The sequence below is a fragment of the Tenebrio molitor genome, chromosome 2, assembly GCF_963966145.1.
Source record: "Tenebrio molitor chromosome 2, icTenMoli1.1, whole genome shotgun sequence".
Taxonomy (NCBI): domain Eukaryota; kingdom Metazoa; phylum Arthropoda; class Insecta; order Coleoptera; family Tenebrionidae; genus Tenebrio; species Tenebrio molitor.
The window spans coordinates 27,532,897-27,552,005 of NC_091047.1; the positions used below are offsets into that span (position 1 = coordinate 27,532,897).

General features: G+C 38.2%; 2 protein-coding genes across 3 annotated transcripts; both read right to left on the bottom strand.

Annotated features, from left to right (window-relative positions):
- Positions 1-1,642: 1,642 nt before the first annotated feature.
- On the bottom strand, positions 1,643-5,677 carry LOC138123098 (uncharacterized). 2 transcript variants are annotated; one of them, XM_069037625.1, is made up of 18 exons: positions 5,296-5,677; positions 5,215-5,239; positions 4,958-5,148; positions 4,698-4,904; positions 4,488-4,646; positions 4,230-4,354; positions 3,998-4,180; positions 3,787-3,949; positions 3,530-3,731; positions 3,384-3,479; positions 3,293-3,331; positions 3,038-3,240; positions 2,781-2,984; positions 2,567-2,719; positions 2,393-2,517; positions 2,158-2,340; positions 1,940-2,099; positions 1,643-1,887 (listed from the first exon to the last, which is right to left on the bottom strand). In XM_069037625.1, the coding sequence occupies exons 1-18, from the start codon at positions 5,354-5,356 to the stop codon at positions 1,685-1,687; spliced, it is 2,682 nt and encodes an 893-aa protein (XP_068893726.1). In that variant the 5' UTR covers positions 5,357-5,677; the 3' UTR covers positions 1,643-1,684. The 2 variants fall into 2 exon arrangements, with proteins under 2 accessions (XP_068893726.1, XP_068893727.1); XM_069037626.1 differs by having other exon boundaries at positions 4,958-5,171; positions 5,296-5,676.
- Positions 5,678-11,826: 6,149 nt separating this feature from the next.
- LOC138123099 (hydroxymethylglutaryl-CoA synthase 1-like) lies at positions 11,827-14,303 on the bottom strand. The gene has a single exon (XM_069037627.1). It carries the CDS (start codon positions 13,845-13,847, stop codon positions 12,456-12,458), a length of 1,392 nt encoding a protein of 463 aa, XP_068893728.1. The 5' UTR covers positions 13,848-14,303; the 3' UTR covers positions 11,827-12,455.
- Between the last annotated feature and the right edge of the window lie 4,806 nt (positions 14,304-19,109).

Here is a 19,109-nt window from a genome sequence, read left to right on the forward strand (position 1 = left end):
GGAGGACGTCGTCATGTCAACCGTTGTTTGTGAAAAAAAAATGTCTCAATGTTGTTTGTCAGATTTGTTCAACGCTTAACTTTCCGTTGAAAATAAATGAATAAAATCAATAAAGAATCGCAATCAAGATATTCCCGATGTCCGGAAGTGAGGTCATCGTTATTGCCTGCAAAATCGCGCTTGTGTTAGTGTTAAAATTGTGAAGCAACATCTTCGATCTTGTCTACATTTGCTGCTGTTTGTCAGATTTGTTCGACACTTAACTTTCCGTTGAAAATAAAGGATTGAAATCAATAAAAAATCGCGATCAAGATATTCCCGATGTCCGGATGCCGGCAGAGCAAGTGAGGTTATCGTTATTCCCTGCAAAATCGCGCTTGTGTTGGTGTTAAAATTCTGAAACATTATCTTCGATCTCGTCTACATCTGCTAGTGGCATACGGATTTCGATTAATTCAAGGTGTGTCCCATAACATTAAACATTAATTATTGTCCCAATTGTAAATAAATTGAAAAATAATTTTTGTATCTACGTTACTATAGTTATTTAGTCATTAGAGAGATATTGCATTCAACCTTTATTTAAGTAATAGGTTAATAAATGATTGCGCTCTGAAATAATGCTACGCTTTAACAGCATAGTGATTTAAAGTTATTGCAATTTATCTAGGCGTTAACGTCATTAAAAGACAATGCAAACTTGACAAGTAGTGTCAAAAATGAACGAAATGGTAGAAGCTGCAATTTTAGGTGGTGCAAATGACGATGATATTGAAGAATCAGTTCATCACTTTATTTCTAACTTATTTCGGTCAAATCAAACTCAAACTTTTTTAAATTTTCAAACTGTTGGCATATGAGAAATGTCAAAAATAACGTTAACGTTTTGCGGTATACGTTCGCAATTTACGTTATTACCGTCTACGTGCTAAAAATTGACACTTAGATGTCAAAATAACGTCTTTCTAAATACTGCTAACCGTTATATGACACTGCAATATCTCTCTATTTATAACGGCTACTCCCGCTCATAATGGACACCCTTAACGGACTCCGGCCGTTATGAGGTTCTTTACATGGTGACAAACAGTTCGGCAAGCCACCTTTAACAACTAGATATTACAAAAACATATTGACGAGAAAAAACTGGACCATTTCCCGAATTGTAAAAAAGCTGTCGAAGAAGTTGGAATAAATTTTCATTGGAAAAATGATAAAATGAAATGAGAGTATTTTCAAACTTGTGCAGTACATTTTCGTTGGAAATTACGTCGACATTAAGAAATATTTTTGCAGTATCTTTATGAAGGCAAGAGTTGTTGTATTGGAGAAGAAACATTTCGCAACTGAACAAAAAATTAAGATGGCCTTATCACTGGTTGTGAGGTCAACTTCGCGGTAATTCCAGAACTGATGGGAAATTTTAAATTTAACTGTAATTTTACCTTCTAACCATAAAATTACGTCAACTCTCTTTTTAAATTAATAATAATAAACAGCGTTTAAACTCGACTCAGCTTTTAATTTCCTTCAAAATGTTTCCAAATTGTTCTAATTTCCATAAAATATTTGCGTGATTCTCGAATTAACTCACCCCCCTCCTACTTTAGTCTACTTTTCATTTTTCGTTGACGCCAAGTAATAAAATAAAAATTTTACTTTATTCATTACGTGAAATACATTTTTAAACAGTATTATATCGAGCCACTTTTTCTAATATGAAGTCGTCGATGTAGGAGTCAACTCGAGTGTAAAGTCCATATTTGCTCGTATCACATTTTCCGATTCCCGAACGTGGAGAAACACTCAAAACACCAAAAATGTAATATTTATGGTTATATTTTGCCACAAGTCCTGCCCCACGATCGCCCATGCAAATACTATCTCCTACAAAATATACCAACGTGTATCGATTTTTTGTTAATTTAAAAATATTTACCAACGCCAAAAGTAGTGCACATCTTGTCGGATGTTAAATACTGTTCGTAACGTTCCGGAATATCCAAATAACAAGTTGTATGATTTATGAAAGGAACCTTGATGATGGCAAAGGAAGTTGAATAATTTCCATGTTGTACAAAATCATTCCAGCCACTGATCTACAATCAAGAAGATTTAAATGAGGAATGGAAGCATGAAGCAGAATCCAAAGCTCACGTATCCAAATTGTTGTTTGTCTGGACGCAATACTTTATCTACGTGTGCTTTTGTCCAATCAACAGCGACAGGTTGGACTGTGCGGGAAAGCTTGAAAGCTCTGTCTGTCACGATTACAGCAATATCAGCAAAATGGTTTTGAGTTCTTCCCCTGTACCCCGCAGCTACAAATATTTCTGCTATCTGCAAAGGAGACAACAACAATGATGTCTACATTGGTGATAAACAAACAAACTTTTGAAAACTGCGCGTCGTCGATATCGAGTCTGTCCCAAATCTTGCTGAAATATTTTCCAACAGCTATTATATAGTTTTCTTTTGGGCGTACTTGACCATCAGAATGTGTTACGCACTGTGCAGCTAGAAATACCGTTTTCAAGCGAACGCTCTACGATTGTGGGGGACTCACCTGTCAGTACGAATCTTTCGCTGAGTAAACTTCCACCACAAACAATAATGTATTTGCTTCTGTAAATGGTCACGTGCCAAGGAAAGAATCCTAGTCCTGTGGAATTTCCACCAAAAATTTTGTCTGTTTGCTGACGTACTGCTTGACCACTCACTAAAAATTGTTTAAAAAATACTTTTTAAACTTCTGTGCATCTTCTTTTTATTCGACTGACCTGGAACACACTTAGGCGCAGGTTGGGACCAGGTACCATCCAAGCAAACACATGGACGCTGCTCTACGCTGTCCTTTTCGTAAAAGGGGGCACAAGTGAACCTCGCGATGGTACCATCGATGGGAATCGAATTTCCCATATGGGTGCTCTTGTGCTCGTAAGTTACCGATCTAGTTGAAGTATTGTTTATAGATGGGCAAGTTTCTGAAAGAATAGGAGCGAATAGTGTGGTCAATCTGTACTAATTCCGATATTACTTAAACATTTTCCCATTTTCTGCATCCACTTGTCACTGTTGCATGGAAGAAACATCTCCCCATTCAGTACGTGACCCTTGTCACATTCTATTTTCAAAATTGTCAATTTTCCGACGAGGCCTCCAGGAGAAAGAGATTCAGAAAAGTTTCCAAGAGGAATCCAACGACCTGAGTGTGGGTGGGCCGGCAAAATGCACCCCTCGCTGAACCAAATCGAGTACTTAACGTTATACTTTTAATTCAGTTGGTACTTACTTCGGTGGCATAGGTGGTTCAGTATGTGAATTTCCTTCACTAGAAGAATTAGCTAGTCGTACTTTGATTTAAAGTTGCAATTTTTACTTACTCTGGTTCTTGGCCCGCTGGTGTTGTCACAGAGAACGCGGTCGTGAGAAAATTTTCAGTTGTGGAGAAATCTTTAGAATCTCCGTCGTTATCGGATCTGGAAATTTTACGGTACTAGCGTTGTTTAGTCATATTCATTGGACTCACGGTTTGAATCGAACCAAATTTCTTAAAATAAAATTGTCAGAATATTTGTAGACCACCGTGTAGAGGCCGTATTGCTGACTGTCACATCCTCCTTCCGTCGTCTTAGCCACAGGAGCTAAACTGACAACGCCGGCAACAAAAAATCTGTCAGAATATTTGAAGACCAAACCTCCTCCGCTGTCTCCGTTGCAAACCGAAGAACCTGCATCCAGTTTCAGGATGAAATAAGTTTTGTGGAAAGTGACTAATTTAAGTACCGTTGTTCAAATAGCCCGCACACAATTTGTCGTGGGTCAGGTATTGCCTGTAGTCCACTGGTAGATCGTTCTTGCACCTCTGTTGAGGGACAGAAGGAACTCTCAACTGTCGGAGGACGTCGGACACTTTTCCAGTTTCAACAGTGTTGCCCCAGCCAGCCACCTACAGTCTCCATTAGAAGCAGTACATCTGTGTGGTTGAAAGACTTACAAATCCTTTTCGTCCTCCGCGAGGATTTAATATTGCATGTTCATAGTTCCTGGTCCAGTCGATGCAAACAGGTTGGATTCTTGCTGAAAGCGTGAAAGTTTTCACAGCAACTAGTATCGCTATGTCGGCCAAGTAATTTTGAGTGTCTCCTTCGTACTCGTCAGGAACAAACATTCTGTGTATCTAAATGAAGAATGGGTAGGGTGAAGCAACTCTCCCGTGTTCAACTTACTTGAGACATTTGAGTGTGAGCTGAATCGCGAGAGTCTGAGTACTTACGAAAGCGTTTTCCAACTGCCACCACGTAAAATTCTTTAGGAAGTAGGTTTCCGTCATTGTTTGTTATACAATGGGCAGCTAACAAATAATAAAATCATCAATCATTTTTATTAACCTGGAAGTGTGCAAAGAAACAATGACTTGCCGTCTACCAAGCGCACAAGATGTTTACACTTGCAACACATTCCTTTCATAAATGCAGGATATTCACCCGTCAAAATAATTCTTTCGTTTAACAAGCTTCCTCCGCAGAGGAACTTCTGATTTCTGGCGTCGTACAAAGCAGCTTGCCATGGGAAATATCTTTTTCCTGCGACTTTCCCACCTATAATCAACGTAGGATCTCTCTTTGGTCGTACCTTCCCGCACACTACAACACATCAAAGAACTAACTCGATCAACCATTTCGGTCAGGACCAACCTGGACGACAATCTGGAACGCTCTCGCTCCACCTCCCGTCGATGCAAATCGCCTTGGGTCTGGACACTCTCGAGTCTTCGTAGTACGAAGCGCACTTGAACTGTGCTATGGTACCGTCGAGAGCGTCAGTGCAGTTCACCATTTCTTTATTTTTCACTGTACATTTGACTGTCATCGTGGCTGTGGAGTATATCGATGGACACGTTCCTACAACAGAATTTTAAGTTTCGTTTGTCGAGGTTTTCTCTTAAGACAATTACTCAAGCATTTTCCAATGTTTGGAATCCACTTTCCGTTGAGACAAGCTACGATTGTGCAACCGTCCAAAATGTAATTGGCGTAGCAATTTATTTTCAGAATTTTTCTTTCCGACACCCTCATTCCTTCAGTTTTGTTTTTCCATGCTGACCACCATCCGAAAGAGGGATGTGGGGGTAACGGACAATCACCCCTTAGACAACTCAATCAGTCAATCTGTTGGTAACTGACGTAACCAATCCATATTAAAAATACTCACCTTACACTGTCCACTTCTTGCGAAACTATAAAGAAATAAATAAAATAAAATAAAATATCACTACATTTTCTCTTGGCTCACCAAAGAAACACAACGAGAGAAACAATTTCATCATAAACATCTTCACTTTGAAGTGATCCATAACACAGATTTTCTCGTTTACCTCAAATCACTTTACGCTTTCTTGTCACAGGAATCATTTATGAAAACCCGGAATAAAACTCGTTGTACAGATTGATAATGTTGTTGGTGGTCGGGTAGCTACTAAACAACTATTGAATTTATGCAGAACCTTTAATATACCTTTGTACAACCAAGATAATGGAATTTGAATCTTATTGTATTTTAAGAATTTAAATTCACATTTTTATCGCTTGTGAGTTAACCGCTTATCAAATGACATAATCTTGTGGTAAGTACGCTCAACTGAAAACACGATAACTTACTAAATAAAACAACGCAATGACTCTTTTTCCTAATTCTTAGCTCACTGTTGTCGCGATCTAGAGATGTTGAATGACGACAGTACCATTTGTCCACTTCCACTTTGACCACCCATCCCCTTCCCGTTCTTCGCTTCCGAAAAGTGAAATTCCTTTGTTGATTCGTTTAGCAATTCTTTTTGGTTTAAAATAAGCTTATCTGTCTATCTCTAGTGGAATACGAACCACCGTTACAGAGGAAATCTGTTTCAGTAGCAGCTTCTTCATTAATGACCAGCGTAAGGTCATTCCACACTATACAAAACATCAAAAAATAATTTATTCTAATTTTCAAATCGTGATCTAAACGAGAAAAGAATCACCAACGTGGTCTACAAAGAGCTCCTCTAGGTCAAGTCAGGTGATTGAAGTCGCGGACAAACAGTTAGTTATATTATAAAGAAATAAGCAATGACCTAACATAACCTGATCTAACCTCTTTTACCTCTCTTATCCCTACTCGCTTTTACCTTCTTTTTTCAGGATTAATAGTTTACGTTTATGGGTTTTATTCTCGATTAATTCCCATGTACATAAAAAGTACGTGTTCAGCCAATCAGGGCGCTTGCTTTCATTCAATCAAAAATGTTTACCGCGATAAAAACGTCCTACTACTCTGTCATCTGTACAAAAGTTCAACTCGTAAAATTGTCAAAGTAAAAAGTTTTCGTAAAATTAGAAAAATTAGATCTTTTGGGGTTTAATATGATCGCTGTTTATTTAACAAAGGAACTAAATACAAGTCACAAAAAGTAAGCAGTGTAGGTATCTAGGAGAGAGGTTAGAGAAGTTGAGTGAGTCCCCGCGGAAGCAAAACTTCTTGTCAATTCCGGCTGGGTGTCGATCTTTTATAGGCGTCGATTGGTACCGTTTTGACGACGGTTGGCGTCCCCTCGATGATGTGGCGTCGGCGGGAACGTTTCACCAATGGGGGCTGTGACGAAGGGTACTTCCTTTTTGCATTTTTTCTTGGGAACAACTGAAACCTCTAACTTTCGAAGGGCCTCTGAAGAGCTTTCAATTTCTCACTAACCTACACCGTCAAGATCTAGACAACACCAAAAATAGAATTCTACACACTTAACATTCCTTTTTTCTTTTCGTCCAAAATTAACCTGTCATAATTTTTCTGCCAGTCTATACATACAGGTTGGACCCAAGCCATCAGTTTGAAAGATTTCACAGTAGCTATTAGGGCTATGTCGGCTAGGTAATTTTGATCGAAACCTTGATATTGTTCAGGAACAAATATTTCGTGGATCGAAATCGGAAAAGGAAAATTATTTGCTGATTCTTGACACCAGACTTACAGAAGAGGTTTGCTTGTGGCTAGAGTCTCGAGAGTCGTCAAAATTTCGGTAATTTTTTCCATACAACGTAATCTTCTTTAGGAAAGAGATGTTCTTGGCTGTCCGTTATGCAATGTGCAGCTGTTGAAAAAAGAGAAAAATCAAAATAGGGGAAGGATAGAAAAGTATTGAAGTCGGGAGAAGAATTGAAGGAAAAGAATAAACGTTACAATTATTGAAAGGTCGAGGGAGTGGAGGATGATTGTTTCAGTTTCATGGACTTAGAAAAGGCTTTGGGGTCAAAAATAAAATCAGTGAAAAACACAAAAAGATTTGTTGTTGGAAAATTTTGGAAGGAAGAAAGATGCAAATGGTGTTGAAAGAAGAACTATACTGATCGAACTGACAAACCCGTCAAGATCATTCTTGCGTTCAACAAACTTCCCCGCAGAGCCAAGGCCACCTGCCTTGGAAAATCTTCTAACGAAATCAATAAAATCCCTCCAGACTAGAGTTTCTGCACTAACTTGGAATGCAGCGAAGAGCCTCCTCACTCCATCTTCCATCAAGACAAATGGTTGGGAGCATGGAAAGTCGCGAGTTTTCATAGAAAGAGGCACAGCTCTACCTTTCCATGATACCATGAATGGCGTCAGTACAGTTGACCGTTTCTTTTCCGTCTGTGGTATATTTGACAGTCATGGTCGGTGTAGAAACTGGCTGGACACATTTCTAGAAGAAAAAATACTATCTGGGGGGGGGGGGGGGGGTGACGATTATATAATTGATTACTGGGGCAGCGTCCAATGGTCGATTTCCATTTTCCATCAAGACACGCTACAATACTGGAACCTTCCAAGATGTGAGTTTCGTTGCAAAATATTTGCAGAATTGTATATTCCAACACCGTTCCGGTGTCCGTTCGTTCTTGATTTTTATTTGCTATTTTCCAAAAACCGAAATCTGGATGTGGTGGTAAGATGCAGTCACTCCTTTCAGATGGTACATTAATATGGAAGTAGTTATGTGAAAGACTGGATTTTTACGGTACTTACCAAACATGAATTATTTCTTGTTTTGAAAACATCACATATTAGTAACAAAAATAAATCCATTCGTTATATACTCACCAACAAGACTTAAAAGAAAGAGTATTTTCAAACTTGTTGTGCAATACATTTTCGTTGGAAATTACGTCGATCTTAAGAAGTGTTCTTGCAGTATCTTTATAAAGACAAGAGTTGTTGTATTGGAGAAGAAACTCGCATTTTAAAATGGCCCACGCGTGCCAAAAAAGGCCCAATTTACACACGAACGAGTTGAATACAACGTTTTTTTGTTCGACGAGCCCGTTAAAGGCTCCCAAGCGCTTAAAATCTTTAAAATTAGCTTGACGTTTCGTTTTGACAAGTTGTGACATTTATCAAAATCCGTTCACATAGGAGAAAATTCTCAAATTCTGACAGTGTCGAACAAAAAAATTTTTTGTCCAAGCCAGTAGCTCGTGGTGAAAATTTGTACACGCATTTGAAAAACACTCTGTACAGTTGGTTGCAAAAAAACGGGAACTGTCAGAATAAAACTGACACAGATAGGTTAGAAATGTTAGAATTATGGTCAAAATTCAATAACGTTTTTAAAAATTATTTGATAGGTATGGTCAACTAGCCAGTTAATTGACAAATGAATAAAACCAAGTTTACATTAGGAAAAAATTCCTTTCCCGTTTTTTTCGCAACCAACTGTATAAAAAATTCTGGTTGGTATAACCCATCCTTTAGATGCTCTTAGAGTTCAGTTCCAAAAGGAAAGAAAATTGATCGTATTTTCAACAGCTCTATTGGAAGAACTTCTATATTTTATGATAATTTCCACTTTCGAGAATTAGACGAGTAATTAATTATAGAGAGCAAAAGTACACGAAATGATTTACGGTTTATTCCCAGATCAGGAATAATTAATAATTCTTTCAAAATAATCCTCTTTTGAGTACAGTGAATGTACTAAAATAATTGTTAGATCTAGTAAAATTCATTTTTGTACTCATAGCCTTGAAAGCAACGCTTCCAACATTCAACGCTCGCTCCGAAACGAGTGCTTCCCGGTCGACTCGAATGTAAAAATTGCAAAAAACACTGGCCCTTTGAGGCATTCAAAAAAAAATCTGTCTTGATAAAAATAAAATTTAGGTCATAAAATACAACTTCCCTGGGTTTTCCTCCATTAAAAAATTACGGTAAGATTTATAATCGTTGAAAATTGTTCCTACAAAATTCACAAATTATCGCAAAAATTGAAATATCAAGTGAAGCAATTGTTTCCAACAACCAAAGATCACTGCCTACTTGGTTTTATGTTCGTTTATGTTTAATGTATTAAAACAAAAAAATTTAAGTTAATTTTCGTACAAAAAATATTGTACGAACCACTTGCGTGAAGACATCTTCCGTTCATTCGCGCTTTAATTAAAGGCACTCGCTCCTTCGTCGCTCGTGCTTTAAAAAATGCGCTCATGCGGGAACATCGTCTTCCCGCACTTGGTTCGTAAATAACTATTACACATGCTTGATATCTATGTATTGTCCAACTCACCGCCGTCTTGATGATTGACATATTTCACTATACATCTGCCTGGGCGAAGCTTTAGTGCCTGTGATCTCCACGACGCCACTTTAGGGGGGAATGTCACTAAATAATCATAACCTCACAAACAAATGTAATGAATTCAGTGAAGTTCTCAAAGTGCAATGTCAAGAGTCTCACAGTTTAAAAGTAACTTTAACAACAAAAATCTTATTAAATTAGTTGATGCTAGTTCTGTTTGGTGTTTCTGGTTTTTAGTATTTTGCTGTTAGTGTTTATGAACTGGCTTTTTTATCATATTAGAACTGATATTGCGGTAAATGCAGCAACAACAAGTTCCGTTAGTTGTAAACCTATTTCTGGAATAATATTAAAATTATAATCTCAATCTTGCATTTGTAGTAGGTACATTATTTCCTAAGCGGGTCATCAGATAAAGATGGGTCCATAACAAAACAATTATATTTGCTTAATTAATCCGTGCCATTCTTGGTGGAAATGAGTGGAAAGTATACTTTAAGTTTTGTACAGTTTTGAATGTAATTATATAATTTTGGACAAATTATTATTCTATGAATATGTACTCGCCACTGACCAAGATATTTTCAAAAAACGCGACGCCGAAATTTTGTCCCTTCCGCACAACCGAACCAGTGCGCAACATCTTGCTTCTGCTAATTTAGCGTATCCAAACTGTAATTACAATTAAAATAAAGTATCATTTATCACTGGACAACTACGCATGACTGCATGCATCATGCAGATACATGTGTGTAGACTGCATGTCTAAATTGTCACGATGCACATGACGTTGTCACACATTTGATAGCATGACAGTTAGTTGCTAACAGCAACCCCCGAAAACATCCCCAAAAGTCAGAATCATGAGAACAATAGGATTTTTCGGTCTATGCCCAGGCCGCTATAGACGCTCTGACTATCTAGCAGGTCGTGGTCCAACTAAAGGAATATTAGATTAGATTAGAACAAATTAAAGATTTAATAAATTAACCAAAGTATTTTGATTTTGCCTGAAGATCCTAAATTAGGGAAATTTAAGATATGCAACACAGATTACAACTCTGAACCTAGGGTTTGAGTTTGTGCGCAAAATCGTACATCCCGAATGCCGAAATGACATGTTGACAACTGACAAGATTATTATTATTATAATGTTTTATAGAATTTAGGCGATTTAGTAGTAAGTAATAAATACCGCCGCACTAGGTGTTTTGGGTTGTTGTCTTATCGTATTTACTCGTCTAGTGCTTCCTTTGACCGATGGACATCGTCAAAAATTGGAGTGGTGCAGAGAATAATTACAATTCAACAATGGAGGGAGGAATGGCACAGTATGGTGATGAATCCAGGACTCCAGGTTCTGTTTGGTGATGCACGATGGTAGCAGGCGGCTAAGAAGACGTCGTGGAGAAAGGCCTGATATTGAGTTGGCTGTTGAGAAGCTTATTCACCCTACTGTTGGAGTAATGTTATGGGGTGCTATTGGTTATGGCAGCAGGTCACCATTAGTTTTCATTTGGGGCATCTGTGCGCTACATAAACGAAGTTCTGGAACCGTTTTTGATGCATTATCTAAATGGTCTTTATCAGCCAATATTTCAGCAAGATAGTGCTCGCCCACATATAGCCAGAACATTACAGTTCTTAAATGAAGCTGGTGTCAATACTTCGCCGTGGGCTGTTAGATCTCCCAATCTAAACCTGATCGAACATGCTAGAGATATGATCAGGAGAAGAGTGACCACTTTGCACTGCCCCCCAGACTCCAGCTCAACTTTAACATGAAATTCAAGTTGCCTGGGACTAAGTGCCTCAAGATCAAGTAAAATTTGTTAAAATACTAATATGTCCTGTATAGATTATTGAGAACAAAGTGATAAAAAATATACTGAATAGGCATTTTGTTGAAAAAAGTGTAAAGCATTAATTTGACCTATAATTTTTATAATAGGTAGGTACATAAAAAATGGGAGTATGTATTTTGGTTAAAAATCAATTTGCTCTCAACAGGTTTACTTAGAAATTTCCTCAATTCAATTGCGTAACTTTGGCAATTTTACTACCTACCTACTTAATTACGCAATCATCAAAGAAAAAATTCATTTAATGAAAAAACTAATCATGCACACACACAACGACCAGATAATTATTTAAACACGTCATCGATTTACCAATTGCATAAAATTGAATCTACATAGAAACTAGAATATATTTTGGGAAGGTGAGAATGAAAAAGGTTATATGTACTAAAATTTTAATAAACTGCAACAACATTGTGGATCGTACAAATAAATTATCAACAAAATTACATATTCATCGATTATTCACTGGTGTACTATGCTCAATAAACATAATAAATAAATAAATCTTAGAATAAATAACAAAATCGTACACATAAAAAGCACATTCGAATAAAGTTTCGTAACGGTCTAGAGAACAGTTTATAAATTTCCGTATTTTTGTCATACAGTCCTGATTAATCCTACGATATTGTTTGAAGGATATCACCTTATCTTAACGAAGTGTAGTGAAATTCGTAAAGCTCCACCATGATTGCCATGTTGTATAATTATCAAATCGAGATAGAGAGATGAAGTTATGATCCAAATTCACCATTTGCTAAATTAACAACTAATTAACGAAATTATTTTAACTAGAATCCCGCTCGAGACGACAAACGGACCCGCTCTACCGCAGGAGATCCTACCACCGCTAATGGAATTCATAATGAAATTCAAAATCTAGAGGCACTTGTAATTTAAATTTGAGCTCGTTGTACTTAACCTAGTGTTCCCTGCATCACCTACCGAATCTTACACCACTTTATCCTATAGAAAATCCGTAAACCCTACAGGAGAGGGGTGTACTAAGCGTGGCCGTTGGCGGCGACAGGAATTCGGGCGTAGAAACGTCGGTGCAGGTCGTCGATCTTGGTCAAGTAATAAGTCCCAGGGAAAAAGTGGTCGATTGATCCGGAGGGCTCGTAGGGGGCTTTGTGACAGTTGCGCTCCCTCAGCTCCAGATTGGCCTCGAATTTCTCCGGAGCCACCTTCTGCCGTCGCTGCAGGAGGGGCTTGATTTGTTGCAAACTCGAGACTAGCTTGAAGAGGGGTGAAGCCTCGTTGCAATCCTTTGACACTGATATGGTGTACAGAGAAGCTGCCAGGCCCGAACCGTACGAAAACAGTCCGACTTTGGTCCCCGCCAGTTGGGAAATGTCTTTACTTATGAGGAGAGAGACGAGGCCACCGTACAGCGAAGGAGTGTACATGTTACCTACTTGACTGGCGATAAGCAGCGAGGGGCTTGTTTTCTTGCTGAAAGCCTCTTTGCTGTACCCCAGGAACGCCTTCTCCAAGTCTCGGTCGAAGTAACTGTTGCTTAAACTCACATTATTGTAGGCTTCGGACCCCGGGAACAGCTCCTGCCGCTTGTTTTCCGGCGCATTGACGAAATCGTTGAGAGCCAATCTAGCCAGAGATTTCTGGACCAACTTGCAGTACGGCGAGTGGAAGAGCACCGAGTCAAAATAATCCAAAGTGACTTTTGTGTTGTAATTTTTGGCGACGTTTTTGCAGAACAGTTGGTAACAATTATCTAGGGCACTTAGGTAGCATTGGATCGACAATTTCCCGTCGACGGTTGGGTACTCGGAGGTCAGATCGGGCTTGTAGAAGTCGTAGGCGTGCTTGACGTACGTCGCACGAACCCCCCTGTCGAGGACTAAGGGCGCGTTGGGGCCCACCAGCATGGCGACGGCGCCGGCACCCCCCGTGGGCCGCGCTGAGCCCTTGGCGTACACCGCGATGTCCCCAGCAACAACTAGGGCGTATCGACCGTTCCACGCCGACGACTCTACCCACTGGACCGCATTGAACAGTGCCGCCGTGCCCCCGTAGCACGCGTTAGTCGTGTCCACCCCTTCGAGATCCGTCACTCCGTGAGGTTCAAACAGCTGCATCAAGACAGTCTTCACACTCTTCGACTTGTCGATTATCGTCTCGGTACCAACCTCCAAGCGTCCGACGTCTGAGTATTGGATTCCGTGTTTCTCCATCAATTTTTTCACGACGGTCAGGCACAGGGAGTTGATGTCTTCTCGGTCTGAGCAGAATCCCATCCTCTGTTGACCCAGACCGATTGTGTATTTTCCGGCGGTGACTCCGTCGTATTCTTCCAGTTCGGTCTGGTCGACGTATTGTGAAGGAAATATTATTTCGATGGCGACAATGCCGACGTCTTTGGGCCAGGATCCCATCGTGGAAAATAAATGACAACACTGCTCGACTGCTTTCACTCGACTCCGCGTTTGAAGACGGTTAAACGAGGTCTGAGGAGTTGTTAAATAATTTCCTTCTACCACTCACCTCTAACCAGCATTCCAATAATAACTTGCACCCTACTCTTCTAACTTTTAACCTCAATTTTATTCAAACCGGCTGCGCGGCAGACGTCACTTGTCAACTTGAGCATGACATGTTCCATGTAGTTGGCCGCGCAGTACATGTGATCTAAAGACAATTTTACCTGTTAGGCAGTTGAAAAGAAAAGACAAAATGACAAAAATATTAAGTGGATTCAAAATGATTATGGATAAGTATGGCAACTATATAGTATATACGAAAATTTATGTGGCAACTCTGTGAGTGGGGTAGAGTTGACATTTGTATGACATCTCATAAGCGTGCTTTTGATTTTTTTTATAACATTGGAACATTGCGCATTGATTTGACAATATTCAAAATTGCCCGACTATGAACTGTCAAAGAAATGTCAACTCTATCCTATCCACACAGTTGCCACATAAATTTTCGTACATAGTTGCCATACTTATCCACAATCATTTTGAATCACCCAATATGACACCCAAAAAAATGGTATTTTGTTCAAAAAAGCCTAAAGTATTAATTTGTCCTATCATTTTTGGTCATTGTTCACTTTAGCTAGGTACTTTTGGAATTTTCCCGTTTTTTCTGGCTAGACAGCCTCAGGGCGTCCTCCTACTTACATCGTTTTCCACCACTCAGACCTTGTGCAAATGAATTTTCTTTGCTCTTTAGTTAGACATTGGCACGACCTTGACGCGACCCTGAAACACAACAAGAGAGAAAAAAAGGCATTTGCACAAGGTTTGAATGGTGGGAAACGATCTAGGAGGACGCACTGAGGCTGTCTAACTAGAAAAAACGCGAAAATTCCAGAAGTAGTTAAAGTGAACAATTACCTAATTTTTACTTATTAAAATAAAAAGGTGGGAGTATTTTTTATCAATTTGTCTCCAACAGGTATACTTATGCTAAGCAATGACGGTATCTAGTGAAATTAAATAATTACAAAATATTCGACACTGTCAGAATTTGAGAATTTTCTCCTGCGTGAACGGATTTTGATAAATGTCACAACTTGTCAAACAAAACTCGTCGAACAAAAAAACGTATTTAACTCGTTCGTGTGTAAACTGAGCTCTTTCGGCCTCGTTTCACTAGCGTTTTAAACTGGTCCACTCATGCCATAAAGAGCCCAATTTACACACGAACTCGTTAAATAAACTACTAACAGGTGACTATTATAATTTTCACTTGGAGTTGGCTTTGAACGAGTTTATAATTGATTAGGTATAACTTATTTGACTTATTATAACTTATTACATATATTATAACTTAATTTAAAAATAAATTGTGCTCATTTGAACGAGTTTATAACTGATTATAACTGATCCATAGCCAACCCTAAGTGAAAATTTTAATAGTCACCCGTTATACAAGCTGTCCCCCAAAAAGAAGACACATCCATAACTCCGTTATTTATCGGAATATTTTAATTATTTGTATACCACATTAAATGGTTGTTAATGGGCTACAAAATGGCCTAATAAATTCAAGTATAGCCCCATGGGCTTCAAGGGTAAACTGTCAAAATATTTTTTTTCAAATGGAATTACATCTTTTTTTTTAGTAATTCTGATAGAGATTTTTACTCTGAAAACAACAATGTATCACAAGTATACACTGAAATACCAAAAATTCACAAAAAAAAATGTAAAAAACGCAACTATCGTCTATGTTCCATTTTGCGCTAACATTGGCGGCATATCTGCGCAATCCCACATGTTATTATTTGTCATTTGTTTTTCCAGCTACCTTAATTTGGTTATTACATTGTCACGCAATGCATTTTGATAGCTTTTCTCTTGGTGCTCGTCATTTGTTTCAAAAGTTAGTGTTATTTTTTTTATGTGAAGTTATACTTGTGATATTTACATTGTTGTTTTCAGAATTAAAATCTCAATCAGAATTACTAAAAAAAAGTATATAATCCCATTTGAAAAAAAAAATTTTTGACAGTTTAGTCTTGAAGCCCTTGGAGCTATACGTGAATTTATTAAGCCGTTTTGTAGCCTATTATGTAACCTATTATAACAACCATTTAATTTGGTGGTTCGTATATAATTATAGGAAGTGAATCTGGGTAGGTCAGTATAAAAATCAGAATTAAATTTTTTGGTTGAAATTTAGGTACTTTTAATTTTTTTTTTTTTGGCTTTGTTTGTAAGTGACAAATTACCAAAAAATTATAAATTGTACCTCACCCAGGTAAGTGTGAAAATTTTCGACAATTTTATCTAATTAGAAGTCCCGATTTCTCGCCTGCGCCTAGCCAATGCCCCACCCGGTATAATGGTGATAACCGCAGCATATGCACCCACAAATGATATTAACTCAAATGAAAAGGGAGAATTCGAAGAAAAGTTCACGGTACTTTTAAGGGACATAAGTATGCAGTCTGACTTTGAAGGTTGTGCAGATATTTTAACTTGAGGTAGTACGTGTTAAAAGAAGGCAAAATAACCCAATTTGCCCTATACAAATGTTAATGGTTTACAAGAAATGGTTACAAGAAAATCAAAGGAATCCATTTGTTTGGGAAACGCTGAAAAATTTCAAATTTGGTGGGCAGTTTTGACGTACGACCATAATAATTTGAAAGTTAAGTTTTTATGTCACTCTAGGTTATGTTTGACTTTTATCGTTTAGGTTTTTTGAGTTTCATCATGAATCTTTTTGCAATTTGCCTCCATTTTGATTCTCTAATAGACATATTAACGAACGCGACGTCATCATCTGGGATGTCCTTATAGCCATTATTTCACGGAACATTTTACAAAAATTTTTAGGTTGGCAAAGCTTGATTCGTCATGCGTGTCAGTTTAAATTACAAAATGTGCAAAGAATTATTTATCAGGATTTATCAAGCAACAAATTCGCGACCGTATTTTTGGGAATTTCACGTATTTCAGCGGGCGTACATGAAAGGTTATCTTTCATATTCGTCTTTTGTGACAGAATTTGGATAAAACAAAAGGCGACTTTGAAGACTTGATCAAATTTTCACTTTTAAAATTAAGACATTACCAACCGCCACGAAAATCCCTAAATCGAGGAAAGTAAACATTTTTGTTTAAAAACGGCTTAAAAAGGGCAAATTAGAAAAAATAGTATAAAAAACTCGTTTCAGAAGACCTTGAAGCACTCATTCTTTAAAATAACTCGTGGCTACGCCACTCGTTTTTTAATCTTGAATTCGTGCTTCAAGACTGGTCTTATGAAACTTGTCTTTTAATATACTATTGTATAGTTGCGGCCAAATAAAAGCGACCACTAAATTGACATTTTATGTCATCTGTACAAATATAAATTTTGGTAATTCAGGCTGTAATGATCTAACTACATTACTTCCTTCCGCCAAATATTCGAACCTCTGCAAACTGAAACAAATGTGGTCGTGATAGTCGTCGAAGCGGAGGGGCCCTACGTTGTGATTTTCTTTTGGCGGAAAAGGTTCGGAATGCAAACGATGAGGGTTCCAGTTGGAAGAGTACCGCAAAATAAAACACACATGTGAGGGACGCAAAATACCTTTTATTGAAAAATACCTGTGATAACGTTGATTTTCGGCGAACAAATGAAACAAATCCAAAATTAACGGGGACCAAGTATAATAGTGGGACGGATAAAAACCCTCTCCAAAACCGTATCCCAGGTATTACTCATATTTTACAATTCGAGTTATGATAATTTCAAGTTTAATTAGTAACCACGTGGTCAAGGTACGCCGCCAGGAGCTTAGAGCTGGAGGTAACAAACTCTCGGCCGCAAGGGGACTCAGAAAAATTATCTGAATCGTCTTGAAAACAAGCGACATTTATAAGTACTATGCCGGCCAAAAAATTTTGGCCGTCATTGCTGTCAATTCAAAAAAAAAGAAATTGTAATCCGTACTTTATTGTCATCATGATTACCGTCTTGATTATGAACGTTATTTTTCGGGTGGTAAATTTCAAAACTCAAAATGATTTTGTCATTTCTACAACACAGAACGTTTACCTCAGGTTATCTATGTACGATTGCTCTAATTTTGTTCATTCATGTTGAATTTTTGGAATATGTGAGCTTCAAACAGTTTAAATTGATTGTCAAACTGACAAGTGGGGTTACGATTCCTAAAGGTTTATTTACACTTTACTTGAATGTCAAGAAAGTGACGGGGTATCGCGGGTCGGACTAATGTTTACCGACCAATTTCGAGTGATATAACCGTTCGGGGTTGTACGATGAGCTTCTCAGAGTCGCGTAGAGCTAGGCCTGTTCCACCTTCCCCAACCAACCGTTTACCGACAAAACCCTGAGGTCCCTATAACTGCGACGGGGGCTTCACGTCAACATCCCAGAGCCGCGTACAGCAGGACTTAGGTTCGCCTCCGCTAGCGGCCCTACATAACCGTCGCCCCCACATAAATTTGACTAAACAACCCCCCGACCTCCTGAATGTCACCTAGCCCCCATAGGATCGTACTTACAACATTTTAACTTTAACTCATCCGAAATCTAGCGGTGCTTACCAACAACACAAAGAAAACCCGAGTTTAATTCAACAGAACAAAGCGTAACATTAAACAATGATAAAATTCAATAAAACAAAGCGCAACATTAAACAATGATAAAATAAAAAGAGAACAAAGCGCGACGTTAAAACAAAACAAAAACGCTTTAAATGTCACAAATATAAGTAAGCAACATAAATAACGAATACGATAATCGCTGGCAATGAAAAACGAAAAATGGCGGATCAAGTGCCGTTAGAAAATGTTAGCGAAAGAAAAACAAAATGGGCGCACGTGATTCGGACGACGGCTACTAATTTTCGAAATTAACGGATTGCCTGAAATTTACCTCTTCCGGGAGAAACTTAAAGGATAACGCTTAAAATTAACAAATGGGCGCTTCTCAAAAGAAACACCATGCAACACAATGAAATCTACAACATACCATTACCACGTGGTCCTGGTCCAAAAAAAAAGACAACGAACGTGAGATAAATTACCCGGGGTAGTTTAAAAAAACGGATTCCTCATGGAGACACAAAATATCTACTCGGGACGGTGGTGTAATTGATTCAGGTTTAACATACAAATTTTGAAATATGGATCGCTCTTCGCACGGTGTGTTTTTTTTGAAAAACC

What these genes read in the sequence shown, in the direction of transcription:
- LOC138123099 (XM_069037627.1), bottom strand. Translation starts at nt 13,847, where the DNA reads ATGGGATCCTGGCCCAAAGACGTCGGCATTGTCGCCATCGAAATAATA.
- LOC138123098 (XM_069037625.1), bottom strand. Translation starts at nt 5,356, where the DNA reads ATGGATCACTTCAAAGTGAAGATGTTTATGATGAAATTGTTTCTCTCG. An exon ending in CTCACACTCAAATGTCTCAA is followed by an intron (nt 4,181 to 4,229) that starts GTAAGTTGAACA and finishes TTCTTCATTTAG; the next exon opens with ATACACAGAATGTTTGTTCC. An exon ending in CGAAAGATTCGTACTGACAG is followed by an intron (nt 2,518 to 2,566) that starts GTGAGTCCCCCA and finishes CGGTATTTCTAG; the next exon opens with CTGCACAGTGCGTAACACAT.